The sequence below is a fragment of the Chaetodon trifascialis genome, chromosome 14 (genome assembly GCF_039877785.1).
Source record: "Chaetodon trifascialis isolate fChaTrf1 chromosome 14, fChaTrf1.hap1, whole genome shotgun sequence".
Taxonomy (NCBI): domain Eukaryota; kingdom Metazoa; phylum Chordata; class Actinopteri; order Chaetodontiformes; family Chaetodontidae; genus Chaetodon; species Chaetodon trifascialis.
In genome coordinates, this window is record NC_092069.1 from 20,613,244 (window position 1) to 20,632,590 (window position 19,347).

General features: G+C 42.4%; 2 protein-coding genes across 2 annotated transcripts in view; both read right to left on the reverse strand.

The window, feature by feature from the left end:
* Positions 1–11,366, reverse strand: part of sos2 (son of sevenless homolog 2 (Drosophila)) — a 33,038-nt gene extending 21,672 nt beyond the window's left edge. The window contains exon 1 of the mRNA XM_070978527.1: positions 10,478–11,366. Within this exon, the coding sequence (XP_070834628.1) occupies positions 10,478–10,561 (84 nt within the window). The 5' untranslated portion in view covers positions 10,562–11,366. The remainder of the gene's footprint in view (positions 1–10,477) is intronic.
* Positions 11,367–12,015: 649 nt separating this feature from the next.
* On the reverse strand, positions 12,016–19,336 carry l2hgdh (L-2-hydroxyglutarate dehydrogenase). Its single transcript, XM_070979911.1, has 10 exons — positions 19,096–19,336; positions 17,192–17,307; positions 16,581–16,732; positions 15,055–15,186; positions 14,815–14,977; positions 14,697–14,731; positions 14,448–14,615; positions 13,686–13,843; positions 13,414–13,545; positions 12,016–13,243 (listed from the first exon to the last, which is right to left on the reverse strand). Exons 1-10 carry the CDS (start codon positions 19,185–19,187, stop codon positions 13,048–13,050), a joined length of 1,344 nt encoding a protein of 447 aa, XP_070836012.1. The 5' UTR covers positions 19,188–19,336; the 3' UTR covers positions 12,016–13,047.
* Between the last annotated feature and the right edge of the window lie 11 nt (positions 19,337–19,347).

Genomic DNA, 19,347 nt, shown 5'->3' on the forward strand with positions numbered 1-19,347 from the left:
AGTGGAAAGAGAAGAAGGTGGGATTCTCACTTAGGGGATGACAGAGCGACCCGGTTTTCATGGATGTATTTTGGACTCCTTAACGACAATCACACACTTTTTAAAACAAGGGGAGCTGGAAAAATCTGAAGCCACAGCTTGGCCTCGTTTACTTTTCTGTACGTCATTTCTGTTTTGATGCACACTCACAAGACTTAGCAGTTAGAAATAAGCCACAAGCATAAACTCTACTAGGAAAAAATACATATCAAAGCAGAAGTAGCTTTTGAGATATATCCTCTTGACCGCAAATAGGCACTTGACCAAATTCCACAGGACACCAGGAGCTGTGAGTCACCACACTGAAACTACGGGGGTTTCCCCTGACTCCATTCACAGAATAGTTGGCCCGTTTCTGAGAGGCCCACATCCAACAAGTGTCGTCTATCTCCAACAATATCAGGATGAGAGACCGAACAGCAAAAATACACAAGTCTGACTGTAATTTCAATAAAAACTAAATAGAAAGTGCATGTAAGTGTAACACTGCTGTAAGGTACCACAACGTTGTTATACAACAGACCAAAGTCATGTGTAACAACCTTCATTGTTTCCTGCTCGTGGAGCTGAAACAATTAGTCAATTATTAGAAAGTTCATCTGCAACAATCTTCATAATTGACTGTTTAAGTAAGGTTTTCAAACAAAAATGAATACTTTTGGGATTAATCTGCAACAAATATTGAAAATCACTTACTTATTTTAGTTACTTTGTTTTTTTCTAACAGGGACAGGAGGAGCTCTGATTTCTAAAATGTAAACATTTCTTTAGTTTTATATGAAAACACACTGGATTTTTGGACTGTTGGTCAGAAATAAGACATTTAAACACCTGCGATGGGCATTTGTCACCATTTTGGGACATTTTTCTATCAAATAATTGATTGGAAAAAAATAATGAGCATTAAGAGATTAAGTGATATTAAGAGACCCAGTAGTTGCAGGCCTATCTGCTTTGTTAGCTCACAGTGAATCTGTCAGCCATGCTTGATGAGCGCATCTACACTGAGGACTGAAAGCAGTGCGTGGCCATGTGCAGGTACGCCTGCGGCTCGGTGTATTTACAGTACCACTGAAACTTGATCCTAATGCATGATAGACGTAACATGGTCTAATATAGCTGCCAGCAGATACTGAGGTAAGCGCATGCAAAGTGAAAGCAACTGAGTGGAAAAGTAGCAGGGGAACTCCTGAGTTCGAAAAGCAGCCTGAGACAACAGTTTCTCATGGTAACAAAACCACCTTTTCCAGGTGAATTCCAGACACACAAACACTGAAATACGCTCAAGACAACAGACTCGCAAAAGACTTTGGTGTAAATGTCAAAACTTTCACCCACTCTGTGCAGCAAAATGAGCTTTTTTCCCTGGTGGAAAGCAGCAATGTCGAGTGAAACAACTCTAATGATCAAATCAAGCACAAACACCAACAGTTCATAGCATCCAAGTTCTCAGGTGTGACGTTCTGCTGCTATTCTGGTCTATATCTTTGTACGTATCAATAATATTAATAATAATATTGATGAAATTGTCTATGACAGTAAGGGCTGCTTCTAATTATTATTTCCATTATCATGATATTTAGCTTCCTATCGCAGAAGAATAAGAACACAAGCAAATATTAACGATTGTGAAGCTGAAACAATTGAGCAAATTAAACGTCTGACACATCATCACATCGATGCACAAATCATATAAAAATCTGGTATTGCATTAAGTCGTCCTGCTTATTGGCAACACTCCCACAGATGATTAAGGGATAATAACCGGAAAAATATGTTGATTAGAACAGAAATGTAACCAGCAACTATTTTGATCATCAAGTAATTGTTTTGGTAATTTTTCAAGCAGAAATGCCAAATATGAAGATTTGCTGCTTTATTATTTCTCATATACTTTTTCCTGATATTTCACAGAAAAAAAACAATTAATCTCTTCACTGGGGAAGTAATGATCGAATTAATCCCAATACATGAAAACAAATGTTCTCTGCAGCCCAAAACTGGATGATAAAAATCTCTCAGAGGACAATTTTATGCATTTTGGGTCATGTCATATCTTGCCTCTGGGCCCTAATTGTGATTTTAATATGTTTAAGACTTGGACAAAGCGGTGGTGAACGTACCGAGCGGCAGGCTAACCGCCCACTCTTCCACTGCGTGCGGGCAAAGACATTAAAATGACCGGAGTCTTGATCATACATGTAAGCTTTCGTGCACATCCTCCTGTGCCATGTTAAGGTGTTCAGTTTCATGGGTCAGTCCATTAAGAAGGGAAAGGCTAGCGTACAGGAAGTCCCAGCACTCGCTCGCTCTCCCTTTCCCTCCCTCCCTCCTTCCTCCTCCTCCTTCTCCTCCTCCTCCTCCCCCCTCCCCATGCCTTGTTCCCTACCCATACAGAGCGAAGCCCCCGGGGGGAGCAGATCATAGCAGCAGTCTGAGAGGTATTGATGAGCGTGTACAGGAGGCAGCAGCAGGAGCGGGTTCATACTACACACACAGACTGGAGCAGAGCCAAAACCAGCAGAGGGAAAACCAGGATTCGCAAAAACCACCAGGATCCACAAACACACTGAACGCTACTGTCAGTAAAATCACACACAGAGCTCTGAAACAACCAGGTAATTCACTGATCAGCTGATCTTTTCAGCTTTTCCTCACAAATCAGTTAATTATTAAAGTCATGTGAGAACATGGTGTACGGCTGAATGATTTACACGATCCATTCATCTGTGGATTATTTTCTCTGACTGATTAATCATTTAGAGTTTGACACTAAAAAAAGCCCATCACGACTACCCAACGTACAGCTGCGTCTACACATGATGTGTTTTGTTTGACTGACAGGATGAAAGCCAAAGATACTCAGTTTGGCAAATAAAACAGAGAGAAGCAGCAAATCCTCACACTGGAGAAGATCAATTTCACATCAGTCAAATAATGAACTGATAGCTGCAGCTTTCATTTGGTGCTTTTTATATCACTGCAGATTAAATGTCTTTGGGTATTTGATTGATGATCAGACAAAAGAAGCAATTTGAAGACATCACCGCGAGCTCTGACGCCTTACAGACAAAACGATAAACTGAGTGACTGCAAAAAAAAACAAACAAAACCCATTAACAGATTAACAAGTAATGAAAATGAAACTGCAGCAGTGTACGTGTTTCTATTTGATGCATAGACCACACACATTAAGTCAAAGCATTAAGTCATTTTCTAAAACTGATCCAAGGACTTAGTGTCAGCAGGATAACTCACAGGACATTCAACAGACCAATGGCATCGCGCCATCTATCCACCTCCAAAATAGGGTATTAAAAGTATAACGTGATGCCATTTTAGCATGTTTGTAAAACCCCTTTTTGAAACTGGTGCCATAATCAAACCAAGGGGTCTGTGGAGCCTCAGGTCACGAAATGACAAATATCACATCAATAGCAGCGTGTTAGCAACATGCTGTACATTCACATCCTGACATGCTCCACCACAACACGCTGAAATAATGAGCTCTGACAGACAACAATGGAGCAGACCGTGCGGCTCGCAAGTGAAAGTGAAGGGAAAAATAAAATCTGATCGTTCAAGTGGAAAAGCACACGCAGCATTTCTCAAAATCTCCAAACCGCACGCATATTACCCGAAAAGCACGACATCATCAAAAGCATTAATCGTGGAAACTGACACACATTTGTTGATGCCGAGTTCATGCGTCGAGCATCTGATACGTGCACGCAGAGTATGAAAAAGTGGTTCAGATTCTGTGCAGTAACTCAGCGTATAAGTACCGCGAAGAGATAAAAAAAAAAAGAGTCACCTTGTTTCTCAGCTTGCACTGAGCTTTGTGTAGTGAAAAGAAACAAAAAAAATCATGCACGTCTTAGCCGTCACACACATATGGATCAGGTGTTGATGTATGTGCTGGTGGTAAAAGAGCAGAAAAGTTGGAGGTTATAATAGAGGCCTGACGGTGTTGATACAGGGTTAACATTTCTAATTCAATTGATTACTCTCCTGGCTGTGTACAAGGGGCTGCATCAGGCTCAGGTTGCAGGTAATGTGGCTTGTGTGTGTGTGTGTGTGTGTGTGTGTGTGTGTGTATATGACACAGAGGTGGGGGGTGGGGCTTGTTATTATACCCGAGCATGTGTCACTGTTTGTGATTCATGCCATGACATCATCTGCCATTACAACCAGACTGTCTGGGGAACCATAGGGCAGAGATCAACTCTAAGACAACAGGCACACACACACGAGCTCTCCAACACACACACACACACACACACACACACACACACACACACACACACACACACACACACACACACACACACACACACACAAAACATGCACGGTGCAGACATGCAAGACACACAAAACCTGCAGCGAAAAAACACACTACACATGCGCTGAGACAGACTGCAGATGACATACACACACACAACATGGAATAAAAACTCACAACCATAGACACATGCACGCACACACACCTCCCCTGACATTTAGCTGGCCGTCCTCACATGCACATGAAGACAATGGCTGGTGGTCATGCCGTAGACAGCACGTGGCCTCGCCGTGGCCCCAGTCTGACCTGACCCAGTGACCCCTGCCGGCCCGCATCTACCCATCCTCCGTCTAAGGCCCGTTTGAGGACGAGCGAATGGTCACAGACTTGATTCAATATTGCAGGAGGGGTGGGGAAAGTGCAAATTAATCAGGCCGGGTCTCTGCCTGTGCTCCTCTCTGTGGACAGTCTGTGGCTGGTGCACAGGAAGCGCGGCCTGCTACCACGAACATCCTGTCCAATCAACACGCAGCACTCATCCTGAAGACTTGACAACACGCCGCAGATTGTGTCACTTCCTCAGTAATATTTTTATTTGCTTCAATTAAAGAGGTGACTACTGCTGTTAGGGCGAAGCTCTGAGGCTGTGTTCACTTTGACTGCAGGCAAAGTCAGTTCTTTTAGACAGACTGTCCACACTGTCACTGTCCACTGTGGTAAGGAAGCAGGCGTCCGTAGCTACGGACGCTGGTGACACGGCTTTCCAACGTGGAAGCATGAAAGATGCCGATCCATCAACTCGTCCTCCACACAGTCTGCCTGCTGCGACAGAAGACGCCGGCTCCTGCTCAGCCGCTGTGATGCACTTCCATCACTCTGGATTCTCGCAGCACGATAATCCGGACTGCGCCGCATCTGTAGAAATCTGATTGGAATCGCATTTCAAACCACCTCCAAATGTTGTTTGGATCTGATTTGCAAAAATCGTATTTCATGTGGTTATTTGCCTTCCAGACTTTCTAAAATCAATCTGCCAAAAAATGGATATGGGCGGCAGTCTAAACAAAGCCCAACAGTCACATGCTGCTTTACCTTTATCCCTTGTGTATTTATTGTCTTTGATTAGACGTTTTTGCAGGAAAGCCAAAGAAAAACCTGAGAAATGTGAAGGTAAGTGAACAGTGCGTATACAGAACTCCTCGTTCATTACTGACCTTTGTCCCTTCAGATCACAGTACATGCGCTGTGACGACAATTAAATTAAAATCATTTATATTATAAATTACATTATAAAAATATTAAAAATGGGTGTGCCCTGGTTCCCTATGGGTCGAGGAAACGACAGCGAACACCAAAGTCCAGCATGGGACCTTTGCTGCATTATATCATTCCTGATGTCTTTATCCCCTCATTTCCTGTCACCTCTCTACAGTCAACTTGGTCATAAAGACATAAATTCCTATAAAAAATAAAGACATTTATAATCACAACTCAAAGCCAGCTGCAGGATATAATTGGCTGCAGGCTGCATTTAGAAAGTTACAGTAGTTAATGGAACTATGTGTTTACTTCTTGTTTGAAGGTCTTGCGAGCTATAGTGAACTTTATCTCACCGGGATAAATTTACTGAACATATGGAGCTGCAACAGCGCAACAAACGTAATTTCTTTTAGCGTATAATACTGTCAGGTTAGCTCACAGCAGAGTCACTTCAAGGTCATCAGGTCACTCGCGTCCCTGAAGCAAAAGTTTCTTTATCAACCTTGATGACAGATCACAGATGAGATAGATATGAGGAGCTAAAAATAAAGGGACACGCAAAGACATATGACAGGGTAAGACTGGTTTCTGGTACCAGGCATTTAATAAATGTCTTTTTTGGGTCATATTTAAAAATACTTTCTTAACTTTAGACTTTCTAGATCTTTAGGAACTGCTGAGATGTATCTGTACAGCACCAGAGTGGATGCTGTAATAAGTTTAAGTGACAACAGATCTGTAAAAGTGAAACAAAAGCAAAGTGACTTAAAAAAAAAAGAAAAGAAAAGAAAAACTCTGCTGCTGCAAGTTTGGACCTGTTGTGAAGTCACCATGTCAGAATTTTAACCAACTACTCAGGTTGCAAAGATAAAAGAGGAAACACACGCACACACAAAAACAAAGCATGCTTGTGACCTGACAAATCTGGGCTTTTAAAGCCCCGTGAACTCAGCAGCATCATGCTGCGCTAAAATGGCAATGGAATGAAACTGTACCCTGCAAAGCTCCGGGCCGGCTCCTCACGCCAGCGAAACAGCAGCCCTGGAGAATGTACAGTTATTACCAACACCAGCATGTCAGAGGCTAAATGACGCTCTAGCATAGCGCTGGGCACGAGCCACCGCGATCAAGAATAGCCAGGACACACAGACGCAGCGAGAAGACAAACACTCGACTCCTCCGTGGTGAAATGTCACCGTGAAAAGACAGAAACACAGACGGCTGCACACGCGTGTGAACTACACATGACTGCAAAGTTTATGCTGTTACCTTCAGCATAAAATGTTTTCTTCTGCTTCATGTGGCTGACTTAAAACTTCCTTTAAAATGACTATTTTTTTGTGTATTTTCTGCCTTTACTTGACAGTGATACTGGACAGATGACAGGAAAGAGGGGGGAGAAAGGTCACAACCGGATTCAAACTGGGGACGCTGCAGTTCGTGGTCAGCGTCTTAACCCCAGAACAGCATGAACTTTTGGACTGTTTTACTCTAGAATTTTGAAATATGCAAAAACAGTACTCCTACTACCAAAAAAAAACTACATCAAAGCCCCCCACGTCTTATATTATGACACACTTCATGAGATACTTCAGCCGTTGTACCTGGACATTAGCATTAGCCTACACTGGAAGCAGTTCATAAGTTGCAGTGAATCCACAGTTGATAAAAATGATGTTTCTTTTTGTGGATTTATTGATTAATCAGTTCGACTGTAAATTCCTCCAGCATAAGGTGATGTTTTCAAAGCACGTACAGTCTGCCTGTCCACAACACAAAAATATTCAATTCACAATGAAATTAAGACGGCAGCAAATTCTCAAATTTGATGAGCTACAACTGACAAATATCTGGAATTTGAGCTTGATCAATTAATTGAGTAACTGATTTTCACCCAGCAGGTAGTGCGCGTGCCTCACAGCAAGAAGGTCGCCGGTTCGATCCCAAGGTTGGGCAGGGCCTTTCTGTGTGAAATTTGCATGTCCTTCCCGTGCTTGCGTGGGTTTTCTCCGGGCATTCCAGCTTCCTCCCACAGACCAAAAACATGCTCATTAGGTTAATCGGTGACTCTAAATTGCACCTAGGTGTGAGTGTGAATGGTTGTTTGTTTGTATATGTTGCCCTGCGATCGGCTGGCGACCGGTTCAGGGTGTACCCCGCCTCTTGCCCGTTGACAGCTGGGATAGGCTCCAGCGCCCCCGCAACCCCGAAAAGGGATAGTCGGGTATAGACAATGGATGGATGGATGGATTTTCAAAAGAGTTTGAGATTAATTTTCCGTCAATCAAATAATGGTTTCAGGCCTATTGTCATCGGTCTGATCTCAAAGCAACTTGGCCAGTGTAAGTAAATATAGGCTGGAGGTGGATAAGCCTGTCTGACGGTGACACTTCTTAAAGCACCTTCCTCATCGTTACTGCACTGCTCTGACGACTGTCTATCCATCAACAGGTTATTTTTGAAAATCCTACCATTAAATAACAATCTAAATCATTCTCAGGGGTGGAGTCATCCACCAAGGCTCCTTCTGACAAGGAACCCCCCCCCCCAGTGGACAGCTGTGAAAAACAGCGAGTCACAGTCTGTCAAAACCATAACAAACCTCTCCTGCGTCAATCTCTGACAGGCTTTCCCTCCGGCAGTTGTGTAACAAGTTGAGACAATGAAACCGCGGCACCGCGGCCCACCACCTGCTCTCTCAGTTTCACCTGATTCATCATACCATCTCTGCCGCGCTGCTGCACACTGACACAAAAAGGGTTGCGTTATTTATGAACATGATGTTGCTAAATGGCTAATTCCATGGCTGGTTACCTCTGGAGGCATGTTTTGGTACCAACATTAATGCACTGCAAATCTGCGTCATAACAATATCTGAACCTGCTCAACAAGCTTTAGGTTTTGATACCCAAATGAACAAAGTGTGATTTGGATCATTTTAATAATGACAAATGTCCTGAACCACTATAAAAGAGCAGATTTTATGTGTCCATAACTGATCTGACACCTCTTTAAACAAAGCAGGTAGTTAACAAACTCCATTACAGCACCGTACAAACCGTTAGCAGCACTGAGAGTAAAGGCATGCATCTTTCATGCTCGGTCTGCAGTGCTTTCATCTATTTCAGGATCTCAAATATTTCAGTATTTTAAACAATGTCCATTTCCAAAAAAAGTACACATGCTGTTAGGTTTCAACTGTAGAAACTCTGTGTATTATAAAAGTATGACACATGTAGTCTGAGTTCAACAAATGGCAAATAAGTATATAAATATTGGTCAACAGTGATTAATGGACATTTTTCAGTCAGGGGATGAGTTTTGAGTTGGAAGGGAAGCATCACAAAGTAACGTCAGCAGTGAACTGGCTGGATCAAGGGGTGCAGGTCATAAGTGCTTGTTTGGGTGAACACAAACCTCCTACAGGTCACCAGGTGTGGTGAGCAACACATTTTACTATGCCCTCCGAATGTACCATTGCATCATGAGCTTGTCCTGCTGCTGCTCACAGCACATCGCAGGTATGCCCATAAAATCAAAACTTAGCAAAGGATGGCATGCTTCTACTTTGCAGTACTTCTCAGGACAGTTTAGGTCCTGCTCTTAACCCATTAGTGACTCATCTGAGCTCCAACCACATCAGGACATGTAAACATATGAAACACATTGACAGGGCCTTGTAGGTTTACACACAGACCCATTTCAAAGGGAAAGTAGCATGCAGGGCTTTGTGCATCTTCCGGTGTCTAAACAGTGTGGCTTTGCGTGTAACCTAATGGAACAGCAAGACCAGAAAAAGTTGATGGTGAAACATAGCTGAGTCGTGATAACTTCGTGTTCGCAGTTAGCACTCAGACTGCCATGAGTTTGCAGGTCTGAGTCTGGAGACTGAGGGAAGCAGTGGGGGCCAGAAAACAGAAAATAAACCTGGTGATGACAGGGAGAAGCCAAGATGATGCAAGAAAAGGGAAAGAGAGGGACAGTTAAAAAGGAACTGATACGGTTTAATCCTGCTGACCAAGGACATTGAAATTAAAATATTTCCTGACCTGAAAGTTTCAATTAGGTTTATGAGAATGAGGTTGCATTTCTTTGGAATAAGGAGGGAAACGTGACATGTGTGCATCATCGAACAGCTGCAGAAGGTCTTTGCTCTGCAACGATGAGACATCTTTGCTGTTAGACCAAATGAGGAACAAATAAAGAGGCTGGCAGCAACACGCACACGTCAAATGATGTCTGACGGTGCCTTCCAGCTACAAGGCAGCAGGCCCTGGACAGCTTCACTGGTAGTTTGTCTTGGAGGTATCATCGTCACCCTGCAAGTTATTAGCATGGCCTACTTGCCTTAAAAACCGTGAAATGCCATCAACAGATCAAGACACTGTACAAACTGCTCACCACTGAACAACTTCTTCAAAAACGTTGTGGGAAAAGTCATTATAGGGAACTTGGGTGAGAGACTTATTGAATAAACACACTGTAGACACGTCAACAGCCAAAGAAGATGACAGTAGACAACAGTTTCAACACTGATAAATGTCTGCTGTAATGATTATTTATCAACTACGCACTAAATGCTTTAATAGGGACACTGACTGCTAGTCACATGGAAAGATTGATCGGTATGCCCATAATAATAATAATAATAATAATAATAATAATAATAATAATAATAATAATAATAATAATGGGTTTTTTGGGGCTGTTTTTAACAGTAAGTTGGAAACTTGTGGCAGAAGTTTGTTGGTAAGGCGTACATGCAGATGAAACCAGTGCCTCCATATCCCACACCAATGAATCACCAACACGGGAATAGCTACGTGTTTTGAAAGGCAGTTTGGAGACGGTTGAAGACTTTGTGAGGATTAGTTAATGGAGTAATCACAGTGTTACCTTTCGTAAAGCTTGCACGAAGAGGCCTCTCCATTTGTGACTGTTCTCGTCACTTGAAAAGTCGTATATCTGCTGGGGCTGCATTGCTGTAGCGGCTCCTGGCGTTGCCGTGATCCAGGCTGAACTGTCAGCATCGGCCCCGGATAGATAGTCCTTGTGGGTGGGTCAGTCCAGGGCAGGCACGGTGGAAAAAGTCACACTGTCTCGCTTGCAAATATGAAGAGTATCACTAAATCACACTGCACGGCCGAGGTCGAGTCGGGATAAACTGCGAAAAATTAGCTAAAAAAGAAAATAAGCACATGTAGCTATAAAGTTAACTCGTTAGCTTGGTGGCTAGTGAGGCTAGCCCGCTGCTGCTGTAAACACGGGACAGCGGCTAACTAAAAAGCTAATGGCTAATAACAATGTTGCTAAGTGTTATACTTGCTACTTGGCGTTTGCTAAAAAGCTTATAACAGGCACATTAAGTTCAATATTAAGTCAGGACATGAGAGTTCAGCTTGTTGCCAGCTAGCTAGAGCTACAAGTTATGTTTAGTTATTTGCTGCCTAAACACCTGTAACGTTAGCAGGCTAGCATTAGCCGACTAGCTAACTAGTGCTACAGGCTGCTGCTGGCCTTGATGCGCTCCGAGTTTTATGTTGTGGCACACGACCCGTTCAGCTCCAAACAAGGCACACTTTCTCCTGCTCTGTTTACTTCACATGTAGTCATCTTTTCCGGAGCGATCGGACGCTAAATCCAACGTAAATCCTCAAAACGGCGACCAGTCCGACGCATGTCTACGGGCAGAGCAGCTGAAGAGCAGTCGCGGTGTTTTTGGTTTGGTTTGTGAAGTCGAAGATGTTCGTACCAACTCCGCTGCCCGTCTGTCTGCTGCCGCTCTGTGCGCCGCGCGTCCGCTGTCAGGCACGCACGCTGCGTGATTTCACATTTTATTGGACAGAGAAAAACAAGGCTGGACTTCTGTCTCATTTTATATTGGGGACCCATATTGTCTCCGGAAGATTAGTAGTTTGAAGAACAAAGATCGGCCATATAAAATTAATCTTGACTTATTGACTCTCCTGTTGTTACTTAATGGTATTTACAAAAACACCTGAACCATTAGCAAATTGATTTAATTAGAAATGTAGATGAAACTAAATCCACTTTACTTTCAAGTCATTGTACTGCCATTGCCAGTAAAACATTAAAAACAGCTGGATTCAGCAATAGCATCAAATGTAGACATATTTTGTGGTTGCACTGAGGCTCATCTGGCATGTTTGTTGCTGTGATTCTGCCTCCTTGTGGACAAACTCAATAAGTGCTTGACTCAGGACAAGATGGGAAAATCAGAAAGTACAAATAGTTCAAAACTTTTTACCCCATAAATTCTTTTTCTATGTATTATTTCCCTTCTTCATGCACCTTGGAAGGAGGTGCAGTTGTGGCAAAAATCCCTACTTTCCTTCTAATATTAAAAATGTATCTCAGATTAACATAGAATAACACGTAGCCCATGTTTAAAAGTCACAAACCACAAACACTGGTACTTTTGCTATTCAAAAATATGTATTTATGGTACAAATAGTTTCACATTCGTTTGTCAACAAATGGGATGACATAACAGAGAAGGCGATCAGTTTTATTGGAATATAATCTGGACCATTTTCACAGTATGTGAAGTGTTTGAAGCTATAACAGAGAGCAAAATCTGGCAGAAATATGAAATATGAAATCACCACCTGCACACATTAACAGCTTCTAAAACATCCAAGTCTTCCCAGGTTACATCAGCGTAAATATGACATTAGATGAGAATATTTAGTTTTAATGGTCCAACGGCCAAAACCTTCACATGAAGTAAGCAGACTATATTTGTTTCTATACTGTGTATTCTGTAGCTATGTGTTACATAAAGAGATGAATTAAAAATGATTAAACTATTTTTTCAAATGATATCAAACTTTTCCATGCTTAAAACTAGGGACCTTTTTACATTTTCTTATAAAAAAATTTAAAATTCAAGAAAAATTCCTTCTTTTCCCCTTAAAATTGAGAAAATTAAATTACTGAAGCTGCACCTTTTTTCTATGCAGAACATTTTCACTAACAGTAACTCATGGTGCACTTTCTTTTTAGACAGAAATGTTGTGGTAGAAAAATATTTTTTTCCTGCGAATGTGGAGTAAACACATCACACAACCTGAAACAGCACAGCGCAAATAAAAACAGCCTTAAAAATCAAATTAAGTCAAAGATGTGTTACTTTCTTCACCTAAATTAAGGCTTGACCTGTAATAAAAATGTCTCAGTGGTGACAGTGATGCTGAGGTAGTGACAGTTTGATACAACATCATAGTTGTATCAAAGGGTTTTTTTTGGAGGGGAGTTCTCCTCATTCTCCCCAAGGGTCTAAGGACAGATGACAGATGTATGATGAACAGACGGTAAAGCTCTTGAGGCAAACTGTGATTTGTGGTACTCGACTATGTATTTTTACTGCAAATGAATCAGTGAGCAGTTTCACGTGACTGGATTACTTTGGTTTTGTGTTTTTCCTCTGTGATCACCATGTTTCTCTACAGACTGAAGCGACTCTCCACCTCGTCCGCGATCATTTCAGCAATGGCAAGGGAGGAGGTGGCCGCCGGCGAGGGAGCGTTTCGCACATGGAGCACCCGACTGCCCACATCCCCGACCCCGCCGTCGAACACAAAGTCGTCCACGAGGTTTCCGTCTCGGTCGAGAGCCTGAGCTCGAACTCCTGCGGGACCCCTGGAGAAGAAACAACCAGGGTTACTGAAAACGGTATTGAATCAAATAAATTATCCTCTTACTTGTGCTGGTAAACCTGTCAGACTCATTACGGCGACCTAGTAACAAACACCTGATACATACTAGAAACCAGTGTGCATGCATTTTTAGGTGTTGCATTGCTGCCCTACCTGAGTACATCACTCGGCGTGATTTCAGGGATGTACTTCTGCAGCATCTTGACCTGTGCACCAATGAAAACCCCTCTATACATTTCTCCAATCCCATACATAACGTTCTTCATCACCAGCTTCTGCAGGCCCCTGCAGAACAAAGACACAAACATTAAATACTCAGTATCACCCGCCACAATTACAACAACAATTACAAAGTAATTACATAATTTCAGAATCTGTGAAACTACACAAACATTAGAACAGATTAAAAAAAGATCCTGTTGTACCTGAATGAGAGTGCATCGACGAAGTCTCGGGCGCTGAAGTCGTAGACTTTGTAACCCTCCCTTTTGAATGCGAGGACTGCGTTGGGGCCGAGCCAAACGCTTCCATCCATCCGCGGGGTGAAGTGGACTCCAAGGAAGGGGAAACGAGGGTCTGGGACCTACACGAGTATTTCACAGAAACAAAATTAAGTACCAACCTCTTCTTAGCCACCTCGATCTGCTTCTGGTGTTGATTTTAAAGCAAAAGCAAAAGCTTGAAACTGGAAATATACTCTACTCTACTCATAAGAAACTTGTTGGTGGATATTTTATAAATCCCTTCAAGTGAAATTCCCTTCCCTCAAAAACCTGCAGGGTCACAGGTTTTGGATTTGAACCTGCATTTAGATTTCTAGTGGTTTTATGTTCAGCTTAAATCCCCAAGAAGAACTGAAAATATTGCAGATGAAACCCTTTTTTACCAAAACTGTTTTCAGCTGCTTGTAAATCGATATACTGGGAGTGAGGGAGTGAAATCCAAACTCCACCCCTACCATCCTACCATCAAGTAATAAGAAATCCAGAGGCTGAATTCCTTCAAACTCAAGTCAAACATCTCTTTCTGCCACTTGGGGCCGCCAGTGTTTGAGGTTGCAGAGCTTTACGGCAGCAGAAATCATATACAGTACTTGTGCGTGATGAGAAACATCTGCAGAGCAAATGATTTATGCCGATTGCACAACTTGGAGTTGGAGATACAGACACGTGGTTCGTCAGACTTACAGGGTAGATATTTCCCTTGACCAGATAGTGTTTCTCTGGCTTCAAGACCAAATAATCTCCTCTGAAGGGGACGATCCGTGGCTCCCGGCTGCATCCAGATATCTGTGACAGGCGGTCTGAGTACAGGCCTCCACAGGTCAGGACATAACGGCACCGCACCTCGTTACCCTGTAAAAACAACATTTCAATCAATGAAATCAATAGAACGCAGTCTAAACACTTTGATGCTTTTATTTGCATGTGTCTTGCCTTTTTGTCTCTGACTGCAATTGGATATTTCATTCCTGCAAATAAATAAAAAAAAAGATACAGCTATTGTTCAAAAATGACTGTACTGACATATTGATGGACTAAACTTGCGTATTACCTTCAGTGCTCCCAGCTGGGCTCTCCTTCACCATGGAAATGTCACTGATCTCAGATTCAGTTACCACTGTACCACCAGCCTCCTCAAAGTCTTTGCCGTAGCGGAGAGCCACCATCCTCCAGTCCACAATGCCGGTATAGGGTGAATCCAAGGCCATTATACCCTGCAAGGACGACATACTATGGGCCTTCACTGCCATTTTTTCTTTTGTATTATAACAACGTCTCTGACGTTTCTTACCCTGCAGTACGGCTCTCGCTCTCGGATTTGCTTGGCATCGATAATACTGAGGTCACGCACATTGTTCTGCATGCCGCGCTCGTATAGAGCTTTGAGCCTGGGTATCTCCTCCTGCTCCACAGCCACGATAAGCTGCCACCACAGAAATACACTGATCAATACCAAGACAGGCACAACACACTGAGGCACATGGAAGCTTCATGTGGCAGTGATTGCAAAGCAGGGTACTTGTACCCCCTGAGGGTACTTTTGCAGTTGCTGAGGTGTACACTGAAAGACTGATATGAAAAACATACTTTAAAAGATACTTACAGATTCATATTTAGTGTTTTAGCCGATGCTGAAATAGTTAGCTTAAAGTAAGGATAAATGTTTGACATAGTTAGCTAAAGTAATGGATAAATGTTTGACATAGTTAGCTAAAGTAATGGATAAATGTTTGAAATAGTAAGCTTAAAGTAAGGATAAATGTTTGACATAGTTAGCTTAAAGTAAGGATAAATGTTTGACATAGTTAGCTAAAGTAATGGATAAATGTTTGACATAGTTAGCTAAAGTAATAGATAAATGTATGACATAGTTAGCTTAAAGTAAGGATAAATGTATGACATAGTTAGCTTAAAGTAAGGATAAATGTTTGACATAGTTAGCTAAAGTAATGGATAAATGTTTGAAATAGTAAGCTTAAAGTAAGGATAAATGTTTGACATAGTTAGCTTAAAGTAAGGATAAATGTTTGACATAGTTAGCTTAAAGTAAGGATAAATGTTTGACATAGTTAGCTTAAAGTAAGGATAAATGTTTGACATAGTTAGCTTAAAGTAAGGATAAATGTTTGACATAGTTAGTGAATGGTAATGGATAAATGGTTGGAATACTGAGCTAAAGGTAATACATAAATGTTTGGGATAGTTATCTCAAAGTAAGGATGAATGTTTAGGCGATTTGGTTAAAGTAAGGATAATTATTTGAAATAGTTAGCTAAAGGTAATGGATAAATAGTTGGAATAGTTAGCTTAAAGTAAGGATAAATGTTTGACAGTTAGCTAAAGGTAATAGATAAATGTTTGGTATAGTTTTTTTAAAGTAAGGATAAATGTTTGAAATAGCTAAAGGTAGTGGATAAATAGTTAAGCTTGAAGTAATGGACAAAAGGTTGGAACAGTTAGCTCTAAGTAATACATAAATAGTTTGATAAGTTAGCTAAAAGTAATGGATAAACACAGATGATAGTAGTATTTTTGGTGTCAGCTTTTGACAAAATGAAAGCAGAACTTCAGTTTGCTGACTTACTTATCATATCTAAAAAAAAATGGAGCTGAAAATACAATGTGCATAGTGTTATGCTCAGTAGGAGCCTGCAACATTCGCTTTACAGCACAATTTCAAAATCTGAGGGTTTTGTTTGGTTAAATTTGAAAGACTTTATTCGTCTATAAAGAGGTGACAAAATGACAGCGCCCTTTATATGATACCTTCACAGAACTGAAGTAATGTACTAATCTGGTCAAAATACTAAAACAGACCTTTCCACATCTCTTGTAAGGGAGTCCCTTCTTGTCACAGTACTCGTAGGATAAAGTGGCTCCTCGCACACACAAACGGGCCTTCAGCGAGCCCGGCGTGTAATAGATGCCACTGTGAATGACTCCACTGTTGTGCCCACTCTGATGTACAGCTGGTGAGTTAGAAAGAGACGTGAAGAAGAACAAGACGAAGAGGAAAGAAAGACAGAGGAGGAGGCTTTATAAAGACAAACCATCAGACTTTCACACTTCATATCATCAATCTGTTATATTCAAAATATCAAAGGAAGGTTTTTTTTAACCTGCCTCATGAAAGTTACATTAGACCAGCAAAACATTTAAGTTATCTTAAATGTTTTCTTTTTAAGATGCTTGCTTGCCTTTAAGGATGCTTGTGGATGTTCAGTGAGTGAATGCTGCAGCGCTCCAGCCAGTTTTTAAGTGTCTTAACACCCTGAAATTAAAGCTGAAATTTGGCGCTTTACCCTCACAGTCACTGCTTTGTGTCACTGACTGCTTTATGCAACTGGCTTTAATCACTGTGGCATGCAAAACTCTTTTTAGAACAAGTTGTTGTCTTTGTTCACCACAACTTTCAAAGCTCAACCCACCGAGCTCTTTTTCTTTCTCCAGCAGGATGAAGCTGAGTGACGGGTGTCGCAGGAGGAGCTCTCTGGCTGTGGCCAGGCCCACGATGCCAGCTCCCACCACGGCCACGTCATAGGTGCTGAAACACAGACGACAGGTGAGGTTACGCACAGTTCAAATTTAAGATGGCTACTGATAACCAAGCAGCTTTACATGTTGCAAAGGGTATGAAGCAGAGCAGAAAATTTCGGTCAGGGGTTCAATGACCAGCTGTGCGCAACTGTGTGAGCAGCCAACAGACCTTTGAGACTCAGCTGAAGGGAGATGAACGACACAAGTGTTGGAGTTAACAGGCGATTTGTATCTATAAAGAGAATATCCCCTCTGTCACAAGGCTTCACCACGTAGATCCATTTCTAAACCTAATTACCACACAGCACTATCCACTGTGTATAAGCAGCAGATCCAGGACGAGGATCAAACCCGTCCACAATCCACCACAGGATTTCACATCATGAAGCTTTTGCAGGGAGCTTCAAGAACACAATGTTCAAGCCTGGGAGGACATTTCCAATCCCACTCCCTCATGACCGCTCTGGACATTCGCAACACTGAACATCTTGTTTTCGTTTTGAAAAAACGAGAACCAGACAAAGCGCTCTACTGCTCAGCAAGGGGCGGGACCAATGAATCCAGCTGGAGAAAAAACATGGTCAAAAGTTTATCTGCAACTCGAGCTGGATCGCCGTTTAGCCTGAAAAAACATGAGCTAAGAGTGAAAATGTTCTGCAGGGAAATGCTGCTTCAAAGGTTTTGAGATTTAATTCAAATTCAGGACCATTTGGACTCCACAGCTGCTCCACTTTAAACCTGAAAAACATTTAATCTGTCAGATAATCTGAGATGACACTGGGTTCTGATGTCTCGCTGGACTCAGTGAACGAGGCAGAGACGTTACCCAACTGTTCTCAATCAATATCTTTAAGTTACAACATCTGCATTTCAGCTTAAAGCAGGATGGGGAGGGGCCACGTTACATAAGATGCATACCATACCCCCACGGTCAAGTCAAGCCCACTTTAGTTATACAGAATCACAATTTGCCACGAGCGCTTTAACAGTTTGTACAGCAGACAACACCTTCTGTCAATAGGCAGTTGATTTTAATAAGAAAAAAAAGACAAAAAAAAAAACCAAACAACTTTTAATGGGGATAAAGTGGAAGTTGCAACAGAGGAGGCATCCTTCTCCCAGGGCGGACACAGATGCAGTAGATATCATGCACACAGAGTCGATTCACAACAAAATAAATGATAATATATACAAATTATGACGACTTGACGTAGACAGTAAAACAAACGTGGGTGGATCCAGGAGGGCAACCGTGCAGCGTCAGGGCCACACCACCTCCCCTCCACCAGAGCACCACCAGAGAAGCCTGTGGAGTCTACTGGTTTAATATGTAGCACAAGCATGCCTCACAAAACTCGTGACTGACTGCTGGACAAAGACAAAGAAAAGCCTCCTGCGGGAAAAGTCAGACTTCATGTGTTAAGACAAGAGTTTAAAAGCGTGCAAGTGAGACCGGAGCAGACTTTGGTGTGGAGACTCGATGCAGGCACAGATGTTTTGGGTGCATACACAGTGCTGTGGTTTGTACAGAGAGCAGAAACGTTATGCAATCGGGTTCTTGGAGCATGGACGCCCTTGGCAGTGACTGGGATCGACTGAAAAGTTAGTAACTGAAGCAGGTACCGGATCGGCTGGCCCTTTCCTGAACTTACCTGTCTGTCAGCGAGTCAAACTATAAAGTGAACCAGAGGAACAAGAATTCGTCTGACTCCTCACCTGTACATGAACTACACTTCAACGCCACACGGCTAATCACAGCCTGCTCTCTTCTCTGGAGCGTTAATATCGTTCTTACTTGTGCAGCTGTCTGGTGGTAACGTCCTTTAGCAGTTTGGGCTGCGCGGCCCCGACGGCCTTAAAAGACGCAGCGCTCAGTGTCCGGATCATTGTCACAGCGTTTCGCGGGTCCTCACAGAGTCCTCCTCATCGTACAAGTGTCAAAAAGCAGCTCCCGACTTCTGTTTTGTGGTTCCGCCTCCTCCTCCTCCTGAGGCCGCTGCTAGCCCCACATCCTGCTGCTCGAGCGCCAGAGACGTGGCCGCGCCAG

Bases quoted from the DNA above. Each gene is read 5' to 3' on its own strand.
- l2hgdh (XM_070979911.1), bottom strand. From the start codon at position 19,187: ATGATCCGGACACTGAGCGCTGCGTCTTTTAAGGCCGTCGGGGCCGCG. The intron at 16,733-17,191 runs GTGGGTTGAGCT...CTAACTCACCAG, and splicing joins GGAGAAAGAAAAAGAGCTCG to CTGTACATCAGAGTGGGCAC. The intron at 13,244-13,413 runs GTAGGGCAGCAA...TTTCTTCTCCAG, and splicing joins ACGCCGAGTGATGTACTCAG to GGGTCCCGCAGGAGTTCGAG.